At 42.0% G+C, this 27,171-nt stretch overlaps 2 protein-coding genes across 5 annotated transcripts in view; one reads left to right on the top strand and one right to left on the bottom strand.

Annotated features, from left to right (window-relative positions):
- The first annotated feature begins 207 nt into the window (after positions 1–207).
- On the top strand, positions 208–18,830 carry jpt2 (Jupiter microtubule associated homolog 2). 2 transcript variants are annotated; one of them, XM_048551708.2, is made up of 6 exons: positions 218–340; positions 4,241–4,815; positions 11,704–11,846; positions 15,579–15,721; positions 16,909–16,951; positions 17,114–18,830. In XM_048551708.2, exons 2-6 carry the CDS (start codon positions 4,775–4,777, stop codon positions 17,263–17,265), a joined length of 522 nt encoding a protein of 173 aa, XP_048407665.1. In that variant the 5' UTR covers positions 218–340; positions 4,241–4,774; the 3' UTR covers positions 17,266–18,830. The 2 variants fall into 2 exon arrangements, with proteins under 2 accessions (XP_048407664.1, XP_048407665.1); XM_048551707.2 differs by lacking the exon at positions 4,241–4,815 and having other exon boundaries at positions 208–340.
- Positions 17,383–27,171, bottom strand: part of mfsd1l (major facilitator superfamily domain containing 1-like) — a 35,616-nt gene continuing 25,827 nt past the window's right edge. The window contains exons 10-13 of one of the 3 annotated variants that reach the window (XM_048552537.2): positions 24,635–24,772; positions 22,830–22,969; positions 21,734–21,845; positions 17,384–20,576 (exon numbers count right to left, since the gene is read on the bottom strand). In XM_048552537.2, coding sequence (XP_048408494.1) covers positions 20,460–20,576; positions 21,734–21,845; positions 22,830–22,969; positions 24,635–24,772 — 507 coding nt within the window. In that variant the 3' untranslated portion in view covers positions 17,384–20,459. Of the gene's footprint in view, positions 20,577–21,733; positions 21,846–22,829; positions 22,970–24,634; positions 24,773–27,171 lie in introns of all 3 variants that reach the window. The other 2 variants (XM_048552538.2, XM_048552539.1) reach the window with 2 other exon arrangements.

The following is a 27,171-nucleotide window of genomic DNA, read 5'->3' as shown; positions in this document are numbered from 1 at the left end:
CAGAAAGCTTATTCCTGGGGGTAGGTCTAGCTGGGGGAAAAGCTGCGATGTCATTGGCCGGTGATGAAGTGATTGACTTAATGGTGAGTCAACCTGCATAGCCGGTTTGAACCGTTGCCAGGTATTGGCGAATGGGATTCGTTCTGCTAGCGGGAACGGTGGCTCTGAGCATGATTGACGGACGAACTGGCCAATACAGTAGAGGCCTGTCCCACTGCTGGTTTAAATAGCGATGGGCGGGAAGTGACCTGCGGCCGTTAGGGGTGTGTGAGAGAGAGGGAGAGTTCGTGATGACTTCGACAAGTACGTTCCAGGGCCTGCAGGATAAGCCCAATTCCAGGTAAAACTGTCCGCTCACTCATCGGCTGCACCGTTGAGTCGGGGAGACTTTCAGCATCGAGGTGTTACCGCCCGCGGTTTCTTCCTTCATTGTGTGTTGGGCCTCGGTGAGAGAAACTCCTGAGGTCGTCGCTTTCTCTTCCCCAGGCCCTCAATGTCCTCCTTCCTGCCAGCCTCCACCCCTTTATAAATCCTTCGGGGGGGGGGGGGGGGCGTGTTCTGAAAGCCTTCCTGATTGCTACCAAACCCCGGCGTGGGGTTTCTAAATTTCTTCTTTACTATCTCTTTCTCTTTCGCCTTCGCCCTGAAAAGTTTTTAGCCGAATGCCCTCTTTATTGCCCCTTTCTGCGGTGGGGGTGATCTCTGAAAACCATCCTTTAGCCTTCTCTCCACCCCTTCCCCTTAACCCCATCTTGGGGTCGGGAGGTGGTGGCTCTCCATATGCTTTCCTGAGGAAAGTTTTTACTCCATTCTGCTTGCCCCTGTCGTGCGGTGAATGCAGAAAGAGCTGAAGAATCTCTAGCCTCTTCAGGGGGTGAAGTGACCGTTTCCGGAGTGGGAACCTTCACCACCACCCCTCCGCGTTTGTCTGTGTGCCTTTTTCTCTCTATCTCTGGTTTCACTCTGACTCACTGTTCTTTCTCCAGTACAGGATTGAATGCTTTGTCATTTGCTGATGCCTGAGCAGCGAGAGCGGACAAAACCTTTTGTGTTAAAGACTTTATCTTGATTTCCCCTCACTCTGGAAGTTGTCTACGCCCCTGCTCTTTGAAAGGCTCAACAAATTCCCTTCTACCTTGAGGTATTTGCCTCTCTCGCTGGCCATTCACTTCTTGGAATCTCTGGCATGTGGTAAACTATTGTATTCTTGAAGAATGACTACCTCCTTGTCAAAGAATTCCAGATTAGACATGAGGTTTTCAGTGTATTGACTTCAACATGAACCTATTCCACGTGACCTTTTCCCCTACCACGTAGCTGTCATGTTGTGATTTTTTTTAAAAAGGCTTGCTCCTTGTAAGTGAGCTGATGACCTTGCGATGTGACAGAGGGGTTAGAGATGGGTTTGATATTATTGTTAACGAGTTAGTGAGAATGGTTTTACTTTTTTTTAAACTTGAGATGTAGACCAGCAATAATTGTCCACCCTTGTTGAGAAGATGGTGCTGTGCTGCCTTTTGGAGCTACTGAAGTCCATGTGCTGTACATGGACCCACAATGCTGCTGGGCAGAATTTTGGGATTTTGACTCCACGACAATAAGGCAACACAGATTCTGCTTTTATTCCTGTCCCATCCCTGCCATACTCCCCACCTCCTTTCACATATGCAAGCACACGTCAGAGGTGAGTTTGCAAGTAGTGGTATTCCCGTCTGGTTTTGTTTAGGCTTAGGATACTTCCCTGAGAAGCTTCTACTGTATTATCTTGGGCCAAAGATAGGTATATAGAGTTAGGCCATAAGATATAAGAGCCGGATAGGGCCATTCTGCCCATCAAGTCTGCTCTGCCAGTCAGTCATGACCAATGTTTCTCAACTCCATTCTCCTTCCTTTTCCCTGTAACTCTTGATTTCCCCTTACCAATCAAGAACCTATCTTAAATATGCTCAATAATTTGGCATCCACATCCCTCTGCAGCAATGAATTTCACACATTAATCACCCTCGGGCTGATAAAGTTCTTTCTCCTCTCAGTTCTAAAGGGTTATCCTTTCAAGCTGAGGCTTTGCCCTCTGGTATTTGTCTTTCCTAGTGGAAACATCTTCTCTATGTCCACTTTATTTAGGTGCCTCTGTATTCTGAAAGTTCCAATGAGATTCCCCCATCATACTTCTAAGCTTCATGGAGTACAGCCCCAGAGTCTTCAAGATAAGTTCTTCATCCCTGGGGTCATTCTTGTAAAACTCTTGTAGATCTGCTGTAATGCCAGCAAATCCTTCCATAGATATGGGGCCCAAACTGCTTGCAATATTCAAAATGTGGTCTGATCAAAGCCTTGTACGGCATCAGCAGTATGTCTCTGTTCTTGTGTTCTAAGCCTCTTGAAATGAATGCTAGCGTTGCATTTATTTTCTTTATACTGCCAACTGAACCTCCATCTTAACCTTTCCCTGTTTAGAAAGTGGTCTCTGCTTCTATTCCTACTAAAGTGCATAACCTCACGTGCTCCCATATTGTTTTCCATCTGCCCATATCTATCCATTGCCCGATACTGTTCAAGTCGTCCTGCAGGCACCCTGCTTTCCTCAACACTACCCGCCCCTCCATCTATCTTTGGTATGTGTGCAGATCAGCCATGATCTCATTGAGTTGCGGGACAGGCTTGAGCCCAAATGGCCTACTCCTGTTCCTGTGTACTTGGCAGCTGAGGATGTATGACCTTATAATGTGAAAGATTAATGATAGTGCTAACAGTGCTCAGTAAGAGCCTTAGAACATAGAACTGTACAGCACAGTACAGGTCCTTCAGCCCACGATGTTGTGCCAAACTTTTACCCTAAACCTAAGGTCTATCTAACCTCCATCCCTACTTTGTACAATCATTCAAATGCTTATCTAATATCAGATTAAATGACCCTAATGAGGCTGACTCCGCTACCCTCTTTGGCAATGCATTCCACACCCCTACAACTGAGTAAAGACCTACCTCTGATGTCTCCCTGATATCTACCATCACTCACTTGTGGTACACCACTCATGACTGAGCACCATGTTGAATATTTTCCATCCATACCACCCTTTGGATTCAGAATTGGCTGACCCTTAGAAGACAATCTGCCACATTGCCCCCTATCCAATTCCTCCTTACTTTCTGCATGAGCCCACCATGGGAACCTTAGCAAATGCCTTACTTAAGTCCATGTATACCACATCCACTGCTCTACCTTCATCCATGTGTTTGGTCACCTCTTCAAAGAATTCAATAAGGTTTGTGAGGCATGATCCTTACTGTTTTTTTGGATATTTATATATTTTAAATTAGTACCTGTCCTTTTGTTTAATGTCATCCATTGTTTACCGTGTTAAATAATGCTGAAAGATCACTTCTGGCATCTACTAATTCTGGAGGTTGCCAATTACTCATTTGGATGTCTGCTTGACTTCTCAAATCTAAATTGTGAATTCAAGCTTTGAGCATGTAATGATATGGCAGCCCCATCTGAAATGATTTGGAAATTGCACAGATGCCTGGCTTATCCTTCAGCTGAAGCATTTAAACGTTCATTTGATGGGAATTTGATCGAGCAAATGTATTGTACTATCGCTCTTCAATTTCACTTCACAGTACTGCCATATTCTAATGGACCATTGTTATTGCCCTCTTCTAACACTAAATCACCAAATTTTAATGGTGAAATTCACTTGTTGAGAATAAAATTGCTTAGAAATTCCAGGTGGTCCTTGCTTTGCTGTCTGTCATGAGGAATTTGTTATGTTTGAACCTTTTGAGTCAATAATTAATACTCAGGTTTTGTTTAAGAGTCAGCTATTTGTACTGTATTCCCAAGACTGTTACACGAGTAGCTAATGACTAGATTTGCCTTGAGACTTGCTGCAACTTCAGATTTGTTCATCCAAGTAGTAACTAGATGCATCTAATCTGTTTTGGGTGACTTTTAGGACAAACCAGAACTCTATTTTGAAATATAGCTAGTCTTTTATGTATATTTGCTTTGGAATGTAGACTTTTTTGGTTGATATCGCTTAAATTGGTTACAATTTATACTGTAACACATTGGTGAACAGCAAGTAAGATCTCTTACAACTCTTAATGTGTAGTCTGGGTGTGTTCCTTTTTACTTAAAGGTCCATATTCAAAAACATAAGTTGCTGGAACTGCTCAGCCTGTCTGGCAGTATCTGGAAGAAACTTTAACTTTGATTTTTTTTATTACTTCATAGGTGCTGCCAGACCTGCTGAACATTTTTCACAACTTCTGTTTTTGTTCCTGATTTATAGCATCTGCAGTTCTCTTCAGATTTTTAAAGTTTGGATAGTCTACATCAGCCCTTCAAGTAAACAAAGTTGATTCTGCATTGCAACTTAAATTTCTCAGTAATGCAAGCTTGCTCGTGGGTTTAGATGGCACGCATTTCACTGATGAACTTGGTTATTGACTGTACACATTTTTTGATGTTTTTTGACTCTTTTCTGTAGCATAATTGGCCATTTAACGTGCAAAAATCTCTCATCAAATCCACATAGGAGCAATGGAAACTGATATCATGTAATTATTCCAGCTTTATACAAAGCATTGGGGGTCAAGTTACTAATAGAATTATAAAATCAGTAATACCAAACTGCCTCGGGGATTAAAGAATCATCTGTTATATAGAGCTGGGTTTTGCCTCTCTTGTGTGGTAACCTGAAAAGTAGAAAGGATCAATATCCATCTTGTTAAATGACAAATACGAAGTGAAACTGAATATTTGCTAATGTGGAACTATTCTGACCGTCTGCTCACTAGTATGACTGGGTAAGTGTTATTAATAGTTCTATCATGTGTTGTGAAGTTGGGTAGAGTATTTGTGGATTGGAAGGCAAAATGTTAGAATATTTATTTGTAAAATAAGGTGGGGGGCAACTGTGCATGGCCCCTTTTTTTTAAATTAAAAAGTTTTTTTTTCTAGGCTTGCAGATTAAGAAGCAGCACCTTCTGTAGCAAGTAACATTTGTCTCCAAGGGGTATACTGTTAGCAGGCAAAACAGCAGTTTTAGTGACACAACAAGTTTTAAATTTAGCCGATTAATTTAAACTAGGCCCTAGTTACCAAAAGAAAGCATTTGGATCTGATGGTTTTAACACCCAAGGGCTAATCTCGTAGGAAGAATTCTATCAGCTCTCAGAAGGGGGGGGATAAAAAAGTCATCTAATTAAAGGTACAATGGCAGTCTGGGCTAATATTCCGGACACCAGAATCTGGAGAACGGCGTTCCTGGCGGAGGATCAGTGGTGATGGCTCTGAGTATTCTAGAAGACACATCCTGGCTGTAATTTTGAGGGATTAAGTATTAATCTATTCTTGTTGTTGTACTTATCGGAACAGCATTCCGTTAGAATTTTGTTTTATTCGGGAATGGTTAGTAGTTAAGTGGGAATTGTTCAGTTTGTTAGTAGCTGTGGTAATTTATCTAACAGTAAACAAAAATTTTCTTGAGTATAAAGTGAGCGTCAGTAGTTTCATTTCATTTAACTTCCCCTTTTACAACAGGCTGAGGATGTTAGAGAGAGGTTGTACCCTTTTTTTTCCACACTTTAACACATTGAGGTGATCTTCTCTGGGTGTTTTGGTTTTAGTTATCAGAGAGGCGGGGGTGTGGGTTCATAACATGTGATACTCCTTTTTCCATTTTATTTCCACTTACTTCATAGGGGATCCAATTTCTCCATGTTCTGATCAGAAAGGTGATTGGTTTTTAATTTTTTACATGATTGGGGTGCTGCTAGCAAAGCTGCTTGTGTATTTCTAATTGCTCTGAAAGATGGTGAACTGCCACCTTGAACCAAGGCAGTCCATCTGGTATAATTTTACCTGATGGTGTCTTTGGGCATTCAAGGGTTTTGGTCCTGTCAGTGAATTAATGATATGACTTGAAGGGGGAACTGTCCCCGTACACCTGCTGGATGGTAAGTGTTTCTAGGTTTTGCAAAGTACTGTTGAAAGTGCATTGAGTGACTCTGAGGCATGTTATATATACTGTAGATCATGCTATGTCAGTGCTAGGATGGATGGGAGTTGGGAGTATTAGATGAGGTGCCAGTCAGGTAGGCTGTGTTGTCCACTATATTGTGTTCAGTTTCTTCAGGTTTTTTTTTAAGCTGTGCTGCTAGATAGTTAGAGAGTACTCCATGGCTCTCACGATCTGTGCCTTGAAAATAATGGGCAGGTCTTGAGGAATTAGGAGCAGAGTTACTTGCTACAGAAATTGTGGTTCCTCTCCTGCTTTGTAGCCCCAGTGTTTATATGGCTGGTCTGGTTCAGTTTCTGGTCAATGGTAATCCCCACAGTATTGATGGGGTTTCAGTGATGGTAATACCATTCCGTATCATGGAGCTATGATTGGATTCTGTCCTGTTTGGAAATGCCCATTGTCTGCCATCTGTGAAACTTATTGACCACAGGTCTTGCAGTATATGGATATTGAACTGTTTTGAATGGCACTGAACACTGTGTCCACTTCTGACCTTTTTATGATGGAGGAACGTCATTGAAGCAGCTGAAGGTTAGCAAGGTGCACACTGATTGTGAAACACTGGTCTTCAGAGCCATTTTTGAAAGTGCCTATAGACTTTGCAAGATAGTGCTTCTAACTGTTTCCTTATCATGTTGAATGAATTAAATTGACTAAAGATCAGCATTTGTGTTACTGGTGTCCTTTAGTTGAAATGCATGTACTTCAGATATGTCTTATGCAGTAGTGGTGACCATTGCCTCACTTGGAATGGACAAGGCTTCACAAATTTCCCCAATCGTTTAGATGTCCTCCACAACTTGTGATAAACTTGCAGGGCTTTGATTTAAGGAACTGCTTGGTCCTGATGGTTGCCTGCTGCTAGTCTCGTAACCTGAGCTGGATTACTTCATTTTAAGTATCTTTGTATGTTTTAATAGGTCTTCTCTTATTTTTCTGGATTAGTACAAGCTCAATCCCTTCGGTCCCAGAATTCAACCTAGTGAACCTTCCTTAGACCACATCCAATGCTGGTATAGCTTTCCTTGGATAAAGGACCAAAACTGTTCACAGTATTCCAGGTGTGGCCTGGCAAATGCCTTGTATGGTTTTAGTAAGACATTTATTCTTGAATCAATGTCACCTGCTTTTTTGCTTTCAGATCTCTAGCATCAGCAGTCCTTTGTTTTATCTGTGTATTTTTAATACCCTGTTCTTTCCCTATTTAAAGAATCAGCTGTTCTGTTCTTCTTATCGAAGTGCATAGAAGTCTTGCATTTTCCCGCACTTTGCTCCATCTGTCACATTTTTACCCACTTGTCCATATTACTCTGTTTCCCTTTTGCAGGCTGTCATCCTTGCTATTTACCTTTCCGCCTAATGTCATGTGAACTGGAGATTTAGTATATTCACTTGTCATCCGAATCAGTGTCACCTTTTGTAAATAGCTGTGGTAACAGCATTTGGTCCCTGTGGCACTGCACTAATCACAGTCTGCCATTTCTGAGAATAACCTTTTATATCTCCACTCTCCTATTAATTAGTCAATCCTCTATACCTGTTAAAATACTAAATCTGAACCCATGGACTCTATTTTAAGTAACCTTGTGTAGTATTTCAGATAAACACCCGGACAGAAAAGTTAATGTTATTTTGAAACTTGCGCACTAAAGCGGAAGAACAAAATACACATTTTCTTGGATAACCAGGTGAAGAGCTTGATGAACACAGCAGACCAAGCAGCATCGGAGGAGCAGGAAAGCTGATGTTTTGGGGCTAGACCATTTTTCAGAAATAGGGGAGGGGAAGGGGATTCTGAAATAAATAGGGAGGGGGAGGAGGTAAATAAAAGATGGATAAGGGAGAAGATAGGTGGAGAGGAGACAGACAGGTCAAAGATGTGGGGTTGGAACCAGTGTAGGTGGGGAGTTAGGGAGGGGATAGGTCAGTCCAGGGAGAACAGACAGGTCAAGGAGGGGATAGGTGGAAGGAAGGACAGGTTAGGGAGGTGGGGACAAGCTGGGCTGGTTTTGGGGTGCGGTTGGGGGGAGGGGAGATTTTGAAGCTTGTTAGGTCTGCATTGATACCGTTGGGCTGCAGGGTTCCCAAGCGGAATGAAGTGCATTTCCTGCACCCTTCAGGTGGCATCGTTGTGGCACTGCAGGAGGCCCAGGATGGACATGTAACATCTAAGGAATGGGAGGGTGATTTGAAATGGTTTGTGACTGGGAGGTGCAGTTGTTTGCTGCGAACTGAGTGTAGGTGTTCCGCACAGTGATCCCCAAGCCTCCGTTTGGTTTCCCTGATGTAGAGGAGGCCATATTTGGAACAGCAGATGCAGTATACCACATTTGCTCCCCTGTGGTCCAACAACGCTCCACCTACGTCTGTGACACCACCCACGCCCTCCTCCACCTCCAATTCCGATTCCCTGGTCCCCAACACCACCTTTACCATGGACGTTCAGTCCCCATACACCTGCATTCCCCATGCAGATGGCCTAAGGGCCCTCCGCTTCTTCCGCTCCTGCAAACCCAACCAGACCCCCTCCACTGCCGCCCTCATCCACTTAGCTGAACCCATCCTCACCCTTAATAAGTTCTTTTTCCATTCCTCCCACTTCCTGCAGACAAATCGGGTGGCCATGGGTACCTGCATAAGCCAAAACTATGCCTGCCTCTTTGTAGGTTACATGGAACAGTCCCTCTTCTGTATCTACGCTGGCCCTAAACCCCACCTCTTCTTCCATTCCATCGATGACTGACTGTATCCACACTGCCTCATGTTCCTACAAGGAGCTTGAACAATTTATCCACTTCAACACATTCCCACCCCAATGTGAAGTTCACCTGGACCATCTCTGATACCTCTCTTCTTCTTGGACCTCTGTTTTCATCTCTGACAACCACCTAGAAACCAATATCCATTTCAAGCTCACTGACTCCCACAGCTACCTATTATACACCTCCTCCCACCTACCTTCCTGCAAAAATGCCATCCCCCTATTCCCAATTCCTTCGCCTCCGCTGCATCTGCTCCCAGGATGAGGCATTCCCCTCTTGAACATCATCTCCTTTTGTTTTTCAAGGACCACTACTCCACCCCCCCCCCCCCCCCCCGCCCAAAGCGATTGAGAATGCCCTCGACTGTGTCTCCTACACTTCCTGCAATCCATCCCTTACACCCCCTCCCTGCAGTAACAACCAAAACAGAATACCCCCTCGTACTCACGTACTATCCTACCAACCTCCAGATCCAATGCATCATCCTCCGACACTTCTACCATCTGCAATCTGACCCCTCCACCAAAGACCTTTTTCCCTTGCTACCCTTATCTGCTTTCTGGAAGGACAACTCTCTCCGTGACTCCCTTGTCCACTCCAGCCCCACAATCGCTGGCACTTTTCCCAGCAACCGCAGGAAAGTGCTACATTTTCCCACCCCCTCCCCCAACCCAACCACCACCACCACCCCAGGCCCCAGGAAGACCGTCCACTTCAAGCAGATGTGCAGGTGAACATCTGCTAATGTGGTATACAGTATCCGCTGTCCCCATTGTGGCCTCCTATACATCGAGGAAACCAAGCGGGGGCTTGGGGGCCGCTTTGCAGAACACCTACGCTCAGTTCGCAACAAACAACTGCACCTCCCAGTCGCGAACCATTTCAACTCGCCCTCCCATTCCTCAGATGACATGTCCATCATGGGCCTCCTGCGGTGCCACAATGATGCTACCAGAAGGTTGCAGGAACATCACCTCATTTCGCTTGGGAACCCCTGCAGCCCAATGGTATCAATGTGGATTTCACAAGCTTCAAAATCTCCCCTCCCCCCAACCACATCCCAAAACCAACCCAGCTTGTCCCTACCTCCCTAACCTGTCCTTCCTCCCACCTCAAGCCCCACCCCCATCTCCTACCTACTAGCTTCATCCTACCCCCTTGACCTGTCTGTCAGCCCTCCCTGGACTAACCTATCCCATCCCTAACTCCTCACCTTTACTGGATCCATCCCTGTCTCTTTGACCTGTCTGTCTCCTCTCCACCTATCTTCTCCCTTTTCATCCAACTTCTATCCGCCTCCCCCTCTCCCTATTTATTTCAGAATTCCCTTCCCCTCCCCCATTTCTGAAGAAGGGTCTAGGCCGGAAACATCAGCTTTCCTGCTCCTCTGCTGCCTGGCTTGCTGTGTTCATCCAGCTCTGCACCTTGTTACCACAGATTGTCCAGCATCCACAGTTCCTACTATCTCTGAAACACTTTTTTTTGGTATTTTTATATTTATACATTTGCAAAGGGGGAAGACAAGCTCAGATTGTGGTACTGGGTGTCTAGAGACCTGATGCATTACATGCATTTCAATGGTTAAACCATTTGAGGTGAGCAGCTCCACGAATTAGAAAAGACGACTGGATGGGTGGAAATACATTGTTGCCTAGGAGAAGGAATTTCATGTCACAAAGTCAGAACAATGCAGAAGATAAAGCAGTGACGAAAACAGAAGTTGCTGGAAAAGCTGAGCAAGTCTAGCAGCACCTATGAAGGAAAAAAAAGTGAGTTAATGTTAAAAAATGAGTGACCCTTCCCCCTTCTGTTCTGAGGAAACAGACCCAAAACGTTAACTGATTCTTTTTTTCTCCCCCCTCAGATACTGCCAGACCTGCTGAGCTTTGCAGCAACTTTGTTTTTGTTTCTGATTTACAGCATCTGCAGTTCATCTGCTTTTTTTAAAAAAATAAAGCAGTGACAGGTTCACCAACTGAACGAGAACTTTAAATGGATACAGTTACAACCCTACAGTGAGGGTGAAAGTGTTTCTGGTATTTTATATTAAGACAGTTTCAAATAGTTCTTGCTAAATGTGAAATAGTAATTTCACAAAAGGGAGGAAGAAAAGCTCACAAATTTTAAATAGTTCATCGACAACCTCTATTGGCCATTGACCACCAAAGTAAACAAATAGCAGAAATAACACCTGTGGTCTGTCATGTCAGGTGCCACCCGAGGGTTCAGAAAAGATTTACAAGAATATTGCCAGGACTGGAGGGCTTGAGTTATAAGGGAAGGTTGAATAAGCATGATTTTCTTTTTCACTGGGGTGTTGGAGGAGGAGGGTTGATATTATAAGAAGCTTGAAATCTATGTCCTCCATGATAAGTTAAATAGCAAAGGTCTTTTTCCTAACGTAAGGAAGCTCAAAACAAGAGGGGATGTTTTTAAGATGAGGGGAAAAATTTAAAAGGGCCCCGAGATGCATTAGAATGTAGAATGAACTGCCAGAGAAAGTGGTGAATGCGGGTACTGTTACAGTATTTAAGACATTTGAGTGGGTACATGAATAGGAAAGGTTGGACAGATTGGGCCAAATGCAGGCAAGTGAGACTAGTTTGGAGAAACTTGGTCAGCATGGACAAGTTGGACAGAAGGGACTGTTTTTCTGCTCTGACTCTATGATCTAACTTTGTCATCTGTGATCATAGGTATTTTACTGATACTAAATTTACTTTAAACTCTTTCAAACATTGTATGCTGCAGTAACATTATACTAAGTTATATAATAACTGGTATCTACTGCTGGCACTCATATCAGTAACCGAGCTCTGAACTTGATATATTTTACTGGGAAGGATAGAGAAGAAATCGCTAAAATGGGACACCTAATAAATCTTTTGATTTTCTTTGTCCTTTAATAGCCGTGTACTCAAACCACCCGGTGGTGGTTCCAGTAACATATTTGGTGCCCCTGATGTTTCATCCAGTAAACCTCATAAGATGGCATCCAACATTTTTGGGCCGCCTGAAGAAACTTCATTACCAAAGAGATCTAATCCTCCAGGTAAGGAAAACTAATGGGTAAAAACTGTGCTGGGAATACAGTGGAGGCCGGGATGTTAGATGCCTTCAAGGCAGAGATCGACAAATCCTTGATCTCACAAGGAATCAAGGGCTATGGGGAAGAGTGCAGGGAAGTGGAGTTGAAATGCCCATCAGCCATGATTTAAATGGCGGAGTGGACTTGATGGTCTTACTTCCACTCCTATGTCTTATGGTCTAATACCCTACCGATCAGACAGTGGGTAGGATGGGAAAGTTAACATTTCAGGACCTGCCCATTCTTTAGGAGGCTGAAACTTCAAATTTTTTTCCAGGCTCTCTCTGACCTGCAAAATATTTTTAAATTCATATTTCCAGCACTTGCAAAATTTTGCTGAAATCATAGTTTCAAAGTTCTAAACCAATCACCAGCTTCAAGTCTGATTATATCAGTAACTTCTTCAGGCATTCTCTTGCAACTAAACTGAATGAAATATCTTGGGTGATAATTTGTGATATTTGATCTGCAAGTCTGAAATGTGTATGGATTAGTGTGTAGATATTTGTGAGATGCTGCATGAAACAATCCGATCTAGAAGCCATAATCTGAGTCGAGGTCACCCACTTAAAGTGGCTGAGGAAGAATTTTGTCTAAGGGTTGTGAATCTGGAATTCTTTATTGCAGAGGGCTGGCAACGTTGGATTGTTAAATGTATTTGAGGATTAAATGGGCCAATATCTAATTTGTAAGAGAATCAAAGTATATGGGGAAAAATACAGAAAGGTGAGAGTTGAGGATTTTCAGGTCAGTCATGATCTCATTGGCAGAGTACACTGGGTTCTGAGGAAGGGTCACCGGACCAAAAACGTTAACTTTTTTTCCCTTCGCAGATGCTGCCAGACCCGCTGAGTTTTCCCAGCAACATTTTTTTTTGTTGGATAGACTTGAGGCCAAATGGCCGACTTTTACATCTTGCGGTAAATAGCATCTGGATTTGGTTCTTGCACAAAATTGCGATATGATCTTTGGGATACTCTTACATCTAAACCAAATTGTATAATGCAGTATCCCAGATATAACTATATACTGATGCCTTATAGGTGTGAGTGTGCTCGCTGAGCTGGAAGGTTAGTTTTCAGTCGTTTCGTCACCATTCTAGGTAACATCATCAGTGAGCCTCCGATGAAGCGCTGGTGTTATGTCACGCTTTCTATTTTTCTGTTTAGGCTTCCTTGGGTTGGTGATGTCATTTCATGATTGGCAGAGCTGTTTGTTCGAGTCTCTGCATTACTGCCTCTGCTAAGAACCCTGATATCGGAGATCCCATGGGTGTACCGTTGGTTTGTCTGTAGGTTTTGTTACTGAAAGTGAAGTGGGTGGTAAGGCATAGGTCCACTACTTTGATATTGTCCTTGCTGATGAGGTTGGTGCTGTCTGGTGTGTGTCTTTTGGTTCTTCTAATAGTGTAGTCAGTGTTTCTTTGGCCAGGTGATGTTGAAGGATGTGAACAGGGCTGTTATGTCAAAGGAGACCATTATTTCATCCTCTTCTATCTTGGTGTCTTTGGTATTCAGGAATTCTTGGGTGGAGCAAATGGAGTGGCGTGAGTCTTCGGTGTAGTTCCTTGGCTAATCTGTAGGTTGGTGTTCCAGGTAGCGAGACTATGGGTCTGAGGGGGGCTCCTGGTTTGTGAATTTTTGGTAGTCCGTAGAAGCGTGGTGTTGGATCCATCTGGTTTCATTTTTTGGAAGTCTCTCTTATTTAATTCTCCAGATTTTTGAGCTTTTTTGAGTAAGGCTATGATTCAGTTCTCTAGTTATGGGGTCGGGTCTATCGCTGACTCGAACAAACAGCTCTGCCAATCATCCAACCCAAACTTTGGGTCCGCTACATGGATGACACCTTTGTCATCACTAAACAAAACAAATTAGGGGAAACCTTCAAGACCATCAATAATACCCTTACTGGCATAACATTCACAAAAGAGGAGGAAAACAACAAACAAACTGCCATTCCTAGATGTCACAGTAGAGCGAACAGCCAATGGGGAACTTCAAACCAGCGTCTACAGGAAAACAACACATACGGACTAAATACTGAACTACAGGAGCAACCATCCCAACATCCACAAACAAAGCTGCATTAGAACATTTATTCCAATGAGCCACCACACACTGCAGCACAGAGGAACTACGAAGAGCAGAAGAAAATCACCTATACAGCGTATTCAAAAAGAACGGGTACCCAATGAACACAGTCTGCCGATTTCTCAGCAACAAACCCAAACAACAGACAAAACGGGCTCAGAAACCATAACCACTCTCCCCTACATCAAAGACATTTCTGAAATGACTGTCAGACTACTCGGACCTCTTGGCATCAGGGTAGCCTACAAACCCACCAACACACTAAAACAGCAGCTAATGAACTTAAAAGACCCTATACAGACAACAAGCAAAACGAACGTCATCTACAACGTACCTTGCAAGAACTGTGACAAACACTACATTGGACAAACAGGCAGAAAGCTAGCCACCAGGATACATGAACATCAACTAGCCACAAAATGACATGACCCACTATCACTAGTATCCTTACATACAGATGAGGAAGGACACCTACTTTGATTGGGACAACACATCCATCCTAGGACAAGCCAAACAGAGACATGCACGAGAATTCCTAGAAGCATGGCATTCCAACCGGACCTCCATCAACAAACGCATTGACTTCGAGCCAATCTACCATCCCTTGAGAGAAAGAACAGGAAATGACATCACCAACCCAAGGAAGCCTAAACACATAAATAGAAAGCGGGACATAATACCAGTGCTTCGTCAGAGGCTCACTGATGTTACCTAGAATGGTGACGAAATGTCTGAAAACCTCCCAGCTCAGCGAGCAAACTCGCATCCAGAAACTCAACCTGAGCTACAAATTTTCTCAACTCGCTACTGATGCCTTAATTTATAGGACCTATACATTAAATATCAGCACTGGTTGTCAATGAAAATATTTGATTCACTTTTTTTAGATGTAAGAGGATTTCTGAGCTGTTACTGTGAGATCAGACTTGAAGCTGGCAGTTGGTTCTGGGATATTGTCTGTCCCAGTGTTTGTCTTTTTAAATTCATAGGTCAGAGAATCAGTGAAGAAGAAATTTTAAAGTTTTGGGCTCATGTAAAGTTGGCAAGCCCTGAAACGTTAACTTCCCTCTCCACCCACAGTCTGACCTGCAGCAAATTCCCAACACTGCTTTAATTATGGCAAGCTTTCATGACTTGTAGGATATTCAAAATGTTACTGTGTATTACTGGGAAGGCTGTAGGTGCAAGTAAACTAAAATAGGTATCAAACCAGTGTTGATTGGAAATATTTTTCCTCCATTCTACTTCTGTGTACTTGTATGAGCAGTGCAACTTGGTTGCTAACTCTCCCAAACTAGATTTCCTCCCGTATACTCTGGATTGCTTTTATTTGGCACTGCAGCAGTTTAAATTATGTGGTACTTTGTTAGTTCCTCTACCCCACCCAATTCCCTTTCTAAAATGTACAGGCTAAAATCTACATTCTAAAATCCCAGCACAAAGGCTGGCAGTTTGGCCCATTCCCATAATTTGATAAATTTGTAAAACTTTTGTTTGTTTTGTGACTGACTTCAGGTAGTGTTCAAAATCCTTTTTTTTTTGTGAAGCATATGTGTCATATTAAACTAAACTGCAATTTATTTGCCTTTCTGACAAACCTATTTAGGTGGAAAAAGCAGTGGGATTTTCAGTGAATCAGAGTCTGTTTCTTCACAAACATGTGCTGTTTCAGCTTGTAAAAAGGACAGTGACATATTTGGGGAACCAGTTGCTGCAGCTAAAGGTCATGTCCATCCAAACAAACCAAAGGTAAAATTAGAAGTATGTATATTCATTTCAGTTGTTGTAAGATCTGATATTAACTCCATTTAACTGTTTGGGTGAGTTTCAAAATACGTACCAACAGATTGAAGACCAGCTTCCCTGCTGTTAACAGACTTGAACAGACTTTTCCAATATTAGAGTACCTTCTCTGTAGCTGTAATGCTTTTTGTGTTCCATTCTATTACCTTGATTATACCTTGTGTAAAGTATGATTTGTTTGGTTAGCATGCAAAACGATACTTTCCACTATTGTGGTACATGTGTATCCTTTTAAAATTAACATCAGATGTTATAAAGAGATGGAAGTTTTATTTCGTGTTAATGAAATGTGTACTGGGCAGCTCAAAAGAGATCATCTTCATGTACCTTGATCACTGAATTTTTGTGCATTAAGTGCAGTCACTTCTGGGATATAGTGCATCTAATATGACAGTTTATCACTGCCACAGTCTTTTTAAGCCAGATAAATCATATCCACGATCACTCAGTCTTGAAACTTCATTGCATGTTAATCAAACAGTTAAGTATCTATATAGAATAATCATTATGCAATGTGGGTGTTGCTGGCTAGGCTACCCTGTGTTCCACTTAATATTGACAGAGGCCTTTTTATTTTAGGGAGTGCAATATTACTTCTGCAGACAGACAAGTTATCATGGAAACTGACTCCAAGAAGAATTCTGTTAAAGTGTGCATTGTTGGCAAGGCCAGCAAGTCAGCCATGTTCCTATAGGTCTAAAGTCATTTATGGGCCAGACCACACAACAATGGCAGACTTCCTTCTCTAAAGAACACTAGTGAACCAGATGGGTTTTCATGATAATGGACAGCAACTACATTGTTACTATTTAGGCTTTTTATTTTGTTTGTTTCCAGTTTTTTTTATTGAATTCACATTTCCCCATGTATCATGTTTGATTCAAACCCATGTCCCCAGAATGTTAGCCTGGGGTTGTGTTAGTAGTCTAGTGAATTTGCCACTTTGCTACCCCTCCCCAGCTGATACTAATTTTTACTGATCAATTCTATGTGGAATTGTTGGAATCCTTTCTTTGAACGATTTAAATTACTGTCTGCATAACAGTATATATCCAAAGAATTTAATAAGTGACTTTGTTACATAATCTGATCTATTTGTTGTGTAGAAACTAACTTTTATTTCCCCCAAACAGGATGCAAACATATTCTCCTGTGATGCAGATGAAGAGTTTAAAGGTGAGACGCAATCACACAAAGCATATTGTTACAATTGGTTTGTTATATGCATAAAAGCTTTAAATCCAAGTGTAAAACCACCACTGCTTCATTTGAATGTAAATGTTCTGCAGCTTTTGTAAAGTTGATTATTAATTATTTTAAATCTGTGTATTTTTCTAGCTGAAGAGCATGAAGAACAAGGTGATAAAGATGAGGAAAAGCCAAAGGAGCCTACAGTGGATGATCATGAACCTCATCTAGGTCCACGTCCACGATCCCATAACAAGGTTACCCAACCACCTGGTGGCAAATCGTCGCTCTCTTTGTTCTGAGAAGGTTCTTAACTGTTTGACTGTAGTTAACTTCTGCATGGAACAGCTAGTTAACTTGGATGTTATTTTTGTTCTTTCTCTCTCCTCCTCCTACCACTGTGCCCCCCCCCCCCCACACACACACACACTGAAGGTTTATCTGCACAAGGACTTTATTTTTGATGCAGTTGTTCATTTCAGCAAGGATTTGCTGGCCCAAAACGCTGAAATGTTCTAGAGATTAAACAGTTGATAAGATAAAAATTGCATTGTAAAATAAAACAGGCACATCATTTTTGGGTATAAAGTATCATCTGTATACTTGTTTGTGTCCTCTGCTGTTTTGAACATGTTTTGGCTCACATTAGTTGTTTAAGCCATTGCCTCCAAGTGTTTTCCCACTGCATCTCGAATGCTTGAAAATTGCCTTAACCCTAGACAGCTATGTGCAGTGGTGCAAGCTTTTTAGGCTGCAGAGCTTTGAAGCGTACACCCAGTGCGATCAGTCTCTAGTAATGTCCTATTAGGCCACACTGCTCCAACACTTGGACCCATAGAGTTGTTAGCACTGCCGGAGTTCTGTGGCAGCAGTTCCATCTGGGAAGCCCTGGTTTCTCTCGAAATATCTGCGTTCTTCTTGTGGAATGCACTAGACCATCCATAATACTTCAGTGTATTTGGAGCACATGTGAAAAATGACTCAATTAGCCTCTTATAAATTAAAAACATTTCTGATCAGTTATTCCATTATATCAATTGTGTTCAATCATGTAATTTGTCATCTTAATTGAAGAATGTAAAGCTGTAAAATCTGTGACATAGTCAAGATCCCTTGACATGATGATGTGCACATTATGAACAATTCCAAATCCTCAGGTGTCTTAGTTTTGACCTGCTACAAGCTAGTATGCAATATTGAATGTTACACATGGACTCAGATTATTTAATTTAGAAATATTTATTTTGCTGAAACATTTAGACAAAGGTTTCCTGTATGGTTGGTCAAAAGTCTACCTTTTTTTTCTTTTTAAACTGGCTTCTGATTTTAGCTGTAAATCAAAAGACACCTTCCCAACAGGTTGCCATGTTGAAGGGTTTTCCTTTGAAGAGTTAACTCCCAGTTTTGGTTACTTTCCAAGGCAAACTTTTAAGATTTAATTGCAAGTTTTAATTCTGCTGATTCCTATTTATAACTCATCATTACTATCTTATTGTCAGTCAACACATTAGCAACAATTTGCTATTGTACTGAAAGATTCTATTTCATCCTGTTACTACACCTACTTATATGCAGTTATTGATAGTGCTGTGTCGCTACATTCAAATGCAATGTTTTTTAGAACTTACTAGTTTTTGTTTCTCTACACCCAGTATCCATTCTACCAATTATCGTGCATTCAAGGTACTTTATGCCCTTTTGCTTTTTATATTAGTTCAAGGGATGTACTGGAAATTAGGACACTAATTATTGCCAATGAGGAAATGCCTTCTGTGCCTTTATGCAGCCATCTTGTGTGGATGGAGATAACTGGATGGCAGTGGCCAAAAATAAAATTTACCTCCTATTTGTGAATCAAGGAAATGAAGTGGTTTTCTAGGTGTGCTTTCACTGTATTTTTCATCTTTGGTATAAACTCAGTGCTGAAAAAACAGTAGGTTTGGCTTGTGTTGTGGAGCGGCTTGATGTTTTAAGTCCAAAATGACACTGGCTCAGCATTTCTTCCATTTGACTTTAGCATTATGTATTTTTTTTTGCTTTTGTATATTTCTCCCAATTTAGATTGGGAAAGGTGTTTCAGAGAACAGTGGTTTCTGTGAAGAGCAAACTGGATGGTATAGTGCACTTTTTGCACCCTCCCCTGCCCCACACTTGAACTGCCAGAAAGCTTTTCTTAAACTGTTTGTTTGGATAAGTAAGATTAGATTAGCAGTGGGTGAAAAGGTGTATATGTTGAATGGATGAGTGAATCCATTCAGGATGTCCACTACAGCAAGACTTTCATTAGATCGAAGTCAAATTCTGCTCTTTTCTACCAAGATCTGAATTGGTACCTGCCTCACATGAATTAGTACATTTCCACTTAGTGAGCACTGTTTTGGTACTAATTTGTGGAAGTTATTGTACATCCTATTGTCGCAGCTCCTATAGTTATTCAAATGAAGTGGGGATAACCTCAAGCTCACTGGCTGTACTCAAATTAAATTGCTCTGCCATCGTGAATTTCCTAATCTATTAATCAGCACTAAGTTAGCTAAACATATTGCTGAGTATTCTTAAATACACAAGGTACTTTTTCATAAACTTTTTGAAAAAGGAGCTATCACTGCAACAAATGCTGATTTACAGTTAGTGGTTATAAATTGCAAGGGTTTTTTTAAATGTTCAAATGGAATGGAGGTGAGTGGGTGACTATGATTAGATATGAACAAACTCCTAGAATCAGCTAGAAATGAGATTACATTAACGTGCTATGAAGGAGCAAATTTTGACTTTTAAAAATTATTTTGGTGGCTTTTGCTAAGGGAAGAGAAAGAAATCAATTACCAGCTAACAACAAAAGAACTTCAGGCTGATAATTTTAATGTGCAAGTAATAAAGCTGTACTGTATCAGTGTCTGAACCCTCAAACTGGAACTTCTCATCAGGTACAAGTAAACAGTCACATGTTTCTTAGTATTTCATTAAAACTTTGCCAACAGTACAAACATGAAATAGGCCAGGTGCCTATGGAAACTATAAAACAAGAACAAAGAATTCTATTCCAGTAAATTGCACAAACTATTCTCTTGAGGTCCCTTTTTAAAATCTGATTTTAATAGATCAAATACTTGAGTAATCAGTTACAAACACTCATGCAAGGACAGCTGCTTCACTTGACAGTTTTTTTTTCTTTCACAATCTTAGGGGGGGAAAAAAAAGCCCACTCTTAGTTTGATCAGTTTAGCAGAAAACCAGTGCTTCTCTGACAGACTTCTATCCCCTTCACCTCCTGGTACTTCACATAGTTAGCTGTCTAATCACTGAAGACAAGAGGAAATATGAGAACACAAACCAAAAAAGGTTTTCACTGGAACACCAGGCATTACTAGGTTGAATAAATTCTCTGGGGCATGACAGTTGATCACAGGTGAATGTTTATATTAAAAAATTCACTGGCTATTCTGCTGGAGAATAGTTCACTTTCAATTTCTAATGAGGGGTAAGTTACCGTTCCTCAGTTAATTCTGTTCTCACCACTGCGCTCTCTCAGCAAAGGGGAGGTTTCTGATGGTTCTTGAGTTTCCTGTTGTGCTGATTCTGAACGCTTAGTGGTCATATTCAGTGCACCACCCTGAGAACAGAAACGACAATGTCACGAGTCAAATGGTTACTGTTTTTGTTTTTAAAAAAAAGTCATTAGTGAATAGAGGTAATACATGTTTCAGAAATGGAAGGCAGAGGGGAAATTTAAAAACGCCCAGGTTTAATCTCTAACAGACCCATTGCAACCCTTACAAAAGCTACACCCCATTCAGCCTATCGCACACAAGCCAGACAAATATTCACCCTTTCTAATCCCAGTTCCTTCCACTTGGCCATCTAAATACTTTGAGGCAAGAACACACTATCATTCTTTCAGGCAGTGAATTGCAGATACTCAACCCCTCACTAGGAGGATAATAAAACGTGAGGCTGGATGAACACAGCAGGCCAAGCAGCATCCCAGGAGCACAAAAGCTGACGCTTCGGGCCTGGACCCTTCATCTCTCTGATGAAGGGTCCAGGCCCGAAGCGTCAGCTTTTGTGCTCCTGGGATGGTGCTTGGCCTGCTGTGTTCATCCAGCCTCACATTTCATTATCTTGGAATTCTCCAGCATCTGCAGTTCCCATTATCCCTCACTAGGAGGGTTCTCCAATCTTCTCTAAATCTGCTTCTTAAATCAATGCCTCCTGGTTACTGACCCACTACTAAAATGCAAACATTCCTTCCCCCTCTACCCTTGTCTGTGCCTGTCAGGTGTCCTCAGCCACCTCTGATTCAACAATGGGGAAAACTAGAAAGAGAAGAAATAAGACTGCATGCATGAACTGACATCATTTCAATCCTCAGCAATATGATTGGTTAGAATGCAACAGTCAGATGAAAAAAAAACCTGTAGATCAACCAGACCAGTGCAACACGTTCTTCCATTTAGCAGAATCATACTGACACAAGTGATACTGCCAACTGGTGCCCACTTAAATAGAAGACAGGCTGCCCACACTTATTTCACCAAAAAAAATCCTCCATTAATCAGCAGATTCCATCCATCTGAATGGCATTTAAACCCAGGACTCAAAAGACAAAGACTAGCACCTTACTGCACTGCCCAGTGGAAGATGTCTTACCCAAGGAAAATGGGATCTTGTGGTGGAAGTCTCCATTTATACACAAATGACCCCAAGCAGCATACCATGTGCAATAATACACAGAACCATGTGACCTTTTCATTGCTGCCAATTCCTTACCTCGCATTTGTCCACTATGTTGAGGAAGATAGAAGCAATGACACAGCTGATGATATTTGCCAGTAAAAAGATCATTACTTGCTGCCAGCGCCACAGTGGAATCTTCAGGTTCCTACATCAGGAACGACAGACTGTTGATGGCAAGTTGTTGAACAAACCAACCCCCATCTCACTCCCCGCTGTCTGAGAAAATGAAATCTCCAGTCCAGATTGTTTTGCTTGAGGAATCCTGAGTATTTGGCTCTAAGTGTACACTGGATTTAAACAGGCACCTGATCCATTTAAAACAAAAACATACCCATAGAATAATAAAATGTGAGGCTGGATGAACACAGCAGGCCAAGCAGCATCTCAGGAGCACAAAAGCTGACGTTTCGGGCCTAGACCCTTCATCAGAGGGTCTGATGAAGGGTCTAGGCCCGAAACGTCAGCTTTTGTGCTCCTGAGATGCTGCTTGGCCTGCTGTGTTCATCCAGCCTCACATTTTATTATCTTGGAATCTCCAGCATCTGCAGTTCCCATTATCTCCCATAGAATAATGTTTCATTAGAGAGTGACGTAAGTTAGCATTTAGTGTGATATAATTTCTTTAAAGAAAATCAGCAGGATTGGAGGCTTTTCTTCTGAGCTGATGTCATTACAACAGTAGACAATGTCATATCAAGGTTAAGGTGTATGATGATATCTTTGTACCAGTCATATTATCACAGCCTGTGACCTGTGCTGTATACCACTGACTGAGACAACACAACACCAGGAAGCAACCACATTTTTCACCCTAAAGTGGAAGACTTGAATTTTGCAAACTACAGCTCAGTCAGTCAGCATGCAGTATAGCATTTCTTCACTTAGGCGATCATATTCACACTGCATATTTTCTATTGTATAATCTTGCACAATGCATTAAGTATATGGGGCCTATATAGATCAGTTTCATTTACACTATAGTTTATGAGCAGTCATGTTCCATTAGTATGATTGAGGGAAACAAAGATGACTGGGGATATGCTCAGAACAGTCAAAACAAAAAGCAAAGGCACATGATTCTGATGACAGGTTACAATATTTCATTATATACAATAGAAAATACACTCACCTGGACTGGTTTCCAAGGAGCTGTCCAACTACTAAATTACAAAGACCAATACCGATCATTTGCACTGATGTTGCAAGCCCCAAAGCTGTTCCTATATTTGCATGAGGAACTACCAGGAAAACTGATGGCCATAAACTTGCCTGTGAATACAATAACTTGTACTTATATAGTGCATTTAATATAAAATGCCCAACATGCTTCACGGGAGCATTAATACTATGACTGAGATCCGCTGTCAATTTCAGATTTATTCAGTGAATTTAAATTCTATGGGCTTTCCTGGTGGCATTTGAACCCATAACGCCAGAGGTATTAGCCTCAGCCTCATTATTCCAGTGACATTACCTCTACACAGATAACATACACCATCCTTATACATTAAAAACAATACCATTTTAAATTCAATCTCTGCCTCCAGTTGTGTCATATGGGGGGGGGGGGGGGGTGCGGAAGAGGAGAAGAGATAAGTGGGCAGAATCCAACTTAAATAACTTAACACCATACACGAGGATATTTCCAGATACCATTTGCACAGATGCACAAAACTATTTTATAAGAAAACAAAAAAATTTAATCCAACCCCTTCAAAACATCAACATTGTAACCGGAGATCTTAGATTCCAAAGTAGAGCTAAATGGTTTTAGTTTGGTCCTACAAAAGTAACTTTGTATTTTTCTATGCATCAGAAGCTTTTTTTGCAGCATATCAAGAAATCACAGCACTTACATTAAATGACTGGACAAGCTACCAGGTAAGGCAACTGCTGAAGTGTTTACTATGTTGAGCTTTCATGACCTACAGAAAGAAATGCTAGAGACAAGTTCAGTTCAGAAGAGCCATACCTACAGATGTGTTATTTAATACTCTCAACGTGGTCCATGTCAGAGAATGTCAATGAGTTAGCCTGTGCCTGTGCATCTCAAGGACAGGCAGAGCGAGTTACATTTGGTGAATGTGCAGCAAGTTGCTGAAAATGACAGACTTGCAAACTCATGCAAGAAAGAAATCAAAGTGTGAAGATACGATTGATACAATTGGTCTTGGTGTCTGTAAAGGATATTGTTGGGAAAACAGTTGAATCTCTTTTTCTGCTTATGATAAAATCTTTCCAAAGTTTTTTTTTGCATAATAAAATGTGAGATTCTGTTGAAAGTACACTGGCAGCCTCTTGCTCAGAGACCACCACAATAATCTGCTTGGTCCATCACATGTTTTATTCTGGGAATTGTCTAGTATTGCCATCAGCTGGGATCACAACATGTCACAGACACAACCTGGGATAGCCTCATCTTTCTTGATCATTTTGCCTTACTGTAACAAATTATTCTTTTCCCAAATAAGATAAAAATTACAACAGCAAAACAATACAGAAACCTTAAATCACTACATGGTGCTGGAAACATTCAGCAGCTCTGACAGCGTCTGTGGCAAATGAAACACAATTAATGTTTTAATTGATTTTCATCAGCTCCTCCATGTGCCAATTCCTGACCGTTAAACTTTAGGTCATGCCAGTTTTGTGCTTACCAGTCGGCAATGATCACTGAAGGGAGATGTTTTTACAAGCAGTTAATTAAGCACTGTGTGCATGCTTTTCATGCTTGTAACCTCTTGAAACTAAAGAAATCCTACATTATTGACATCCATTGCATGAACCATTTAAATTCCTTGAAAGCATAATTATTATTGTGTTTTTGAAGGCAAATTGCTTCATGGAACGCCATGTTTTAATGGAGGAGCTGTAAATGGAGAGCAATGAAAGGCAACACAACACAACATACACCAGACAAAAAAAAAGCCTTACAGCAGCAAATGAGTAGGTAATTCCCAACCATATCGTGGAAACGAGAGGGGGGACAAAGCTGAAAGCAAGGAGTGCAAAAACTGGGAGTGTCAGCACTGCAGAGATGAGGACAATTATTGCCCTCAGACCAACATAATCCTGGGGGGACAAAAAGACAACAGGACATTAGACAGATTTTAAAAAAAGACAGCCCTTCACATTGTCAAGACAAGTCGTTATTCGCAATGCCCAGGGTCAGATTGTATGACATGGCAACTGAACTAATCTTTTGATTCTTACTTTTTTTTTCAAACCCTTGTGTTTCCTTATTTTTATTCCTGTAAGCTCGTGACCAATTAGGAAATGGATTGCTAGAATGTGTCATTTGTTTTACCAGACCAGGGGGTTGCTCCCTCATTACAGAGTTGGGGCGGGGGGACGGACGTTGTCTGATGGTGGATAACCTGACCATGCCTCGGGCAAGGAGCGGGGGAAAGAGAGAGATTGGTTATCTCAGCCAGTGTGGGAATTGAACCCACACTGTTAGCGACACTTCACATCCCAAACCAGCTGTGCAGGCAACTGTTGGTTAGCTAAACTTCTCCTCTTGTCTAAAGAGGTGTCATGGACTGCAGTGGTTCATGAAGGCAGCTCACCACCACCTCCTCAAAAGGCTTGGGATGGGCAATAAATTCTGGCACAAGCACTGCCCACATTTCATGACTGAATTTTATAAAAAAATTACCAGAACACGATAAACATCATTTCTGCACTGTCACTGGCTCAAAGTCCTTTAACACCCTCTCTAACAGTGCTGGGGGTGTCCCTACACGACGAACTGTAGCAATTAAACAATGCATCCTTTCCAGCGCAATTAGCAATGGCCAATATATACAAGCAGTGTTCATATCCCATGATTTATTTTTACGAATAAGGTGGAGACAAGGCAGTGTTCAAGCTGCAAACTACTGTGGAAAATGGAAGGCAAAAAAGACAGCACTTCTAAGCTGAAAAGTGCTCTCTTAAATAATGCGGATGTGGGTAATGACAAAGCTAAGGAAATGGTTACAGGAGCCACTTTTGTGATTGACATGGGGGCTGGGGGAGGTGAGGGAAAGACAGGGACGAGACTGAGTGGGTTAGAGACCTTATTTCAAAATGAGTGGTCAGAACAGGAATTAATGTGGGGGGAGAAAATGAACTGAAATGAAAAAAAAACAACCAAGGTCCAAGATACTTGGAAAGATGTACATCAATAAGAGTGGTCCTGGTGTTTTATTAAAACTGACAAAAGTGTTATTTTTAGGACAGGAACAAAAGAGCGCCCTCCCCTGGACAGGATTGTTAAATACAATGCAGAGAGTTTTTGATAAAACCATGTGGAGCTGGATGAACACAGCAGGCCAGGCAACATCAAGAGGAGCAGGAATGCTGACGTTTTGGGTTGGGACCCTTCCTCAGAAATGGGACCATTTCTGAGCCCATGTGAACAGTCAGCTTTCCTGCTCCTCTGATGCTGCCTGGCCTGCTGTGTTCATCCAGCTCCACACTTATCTCAGACTCTAGCATCAGTTTTTAAACAGTCTCCAGGGAATTTTTGTATGTTTTACATAGATCACATTTCTTTTAATGTCAAGCACTGCACTGAATAGTTACAATTTAATTGTGTGTTAGCAATAGACAAAGCTGAACAATTCAATCCAGCATCCATTAGGATAGTATAATGATCTTTGCACGGGTTCAACAGCCCTTATTCAATGTACTCCAGACTCAAGTCTGATATTAGAGATAATGAAATGTGAGGCTGGATGAACACAGCAGGGCCAGCAGCATCTCAGGAGCACAAAAGCTGACATTTCGGGCCTAGACCCGTCATCAGAGAGGGGGATGGGGAGAGGATTCTGGAATAAATAGGGAGAGAGGGGGAGGCGGACCGAAGATGGAGAGAAAAGAAGATAGGTGGAGAGGAGAGTATAGGTGGGAGGTAGGGAGGGGATAGGTCAGTCCAGGGAAGACGGACAGGTCTAGGAGGTGGGATGAGGTTAGTAGGTAGGAGATGGGAGGTGCGGCTTGGGGTGGGAGGAAGGGATGGGTGAGAGGAAAAACAGGTTAGGGAGGCAGAGACAGGTTGGACTGGTTTTGGGATGCAGTGGGTGGAGGGGAAGAGCTGGGCTGGTTGTGTGGTGCAGTGGGGGGAGGGGACGAACTGGGCTGGGTTTTGGGATGCAGTGGGGGAAGGGGAGATCTTGAAGCTGGTGAAGTCCACATTGATACCATTGGGCTGCAGGGTTCCCAAGCGGAATATGATTTGCTGTTCCTGCAACCTTCGGGTGGCATCATTGTGGCAGTGCAGGAGGCCCATGATGGACATGTCATCTAAAGAATGGGAAGGGGAGTGGAAATGGTTTGCGACTGGGAGGTGCAGTTGTTTATTGCGAACCGAGTGGAGGTGTTCTGCAAAGCGGTCCCCAAGCCTCCACTTGGTTTCCCCAATGTAGAGGAAGCCACACCGGGTACAGTGGATGCAGTATACCACATTAAGCAGAGGTTCACCTGCA

Source organism: Stegostoma tigrinum, chromosome 23 (genome assembly GCF_030684315.1).
Source record: "Stegostoma tigrinum isolate sSteTig4 chromosome 23, sSteTig4.hap1, whole genome shotgun sequence".
In the NCBI taxonomy this organism is placed as follows: domain Eukaryota; kingdom Metazoa; phylum Chordata; class Chondrichthyes; order Orectolobiformes; family Stegostomatidae; genus Stegostoma; species Stegostoma tigrinum.
This window is presented reverse-complemented; position numbering and strand designations above follow the sequence as displayed.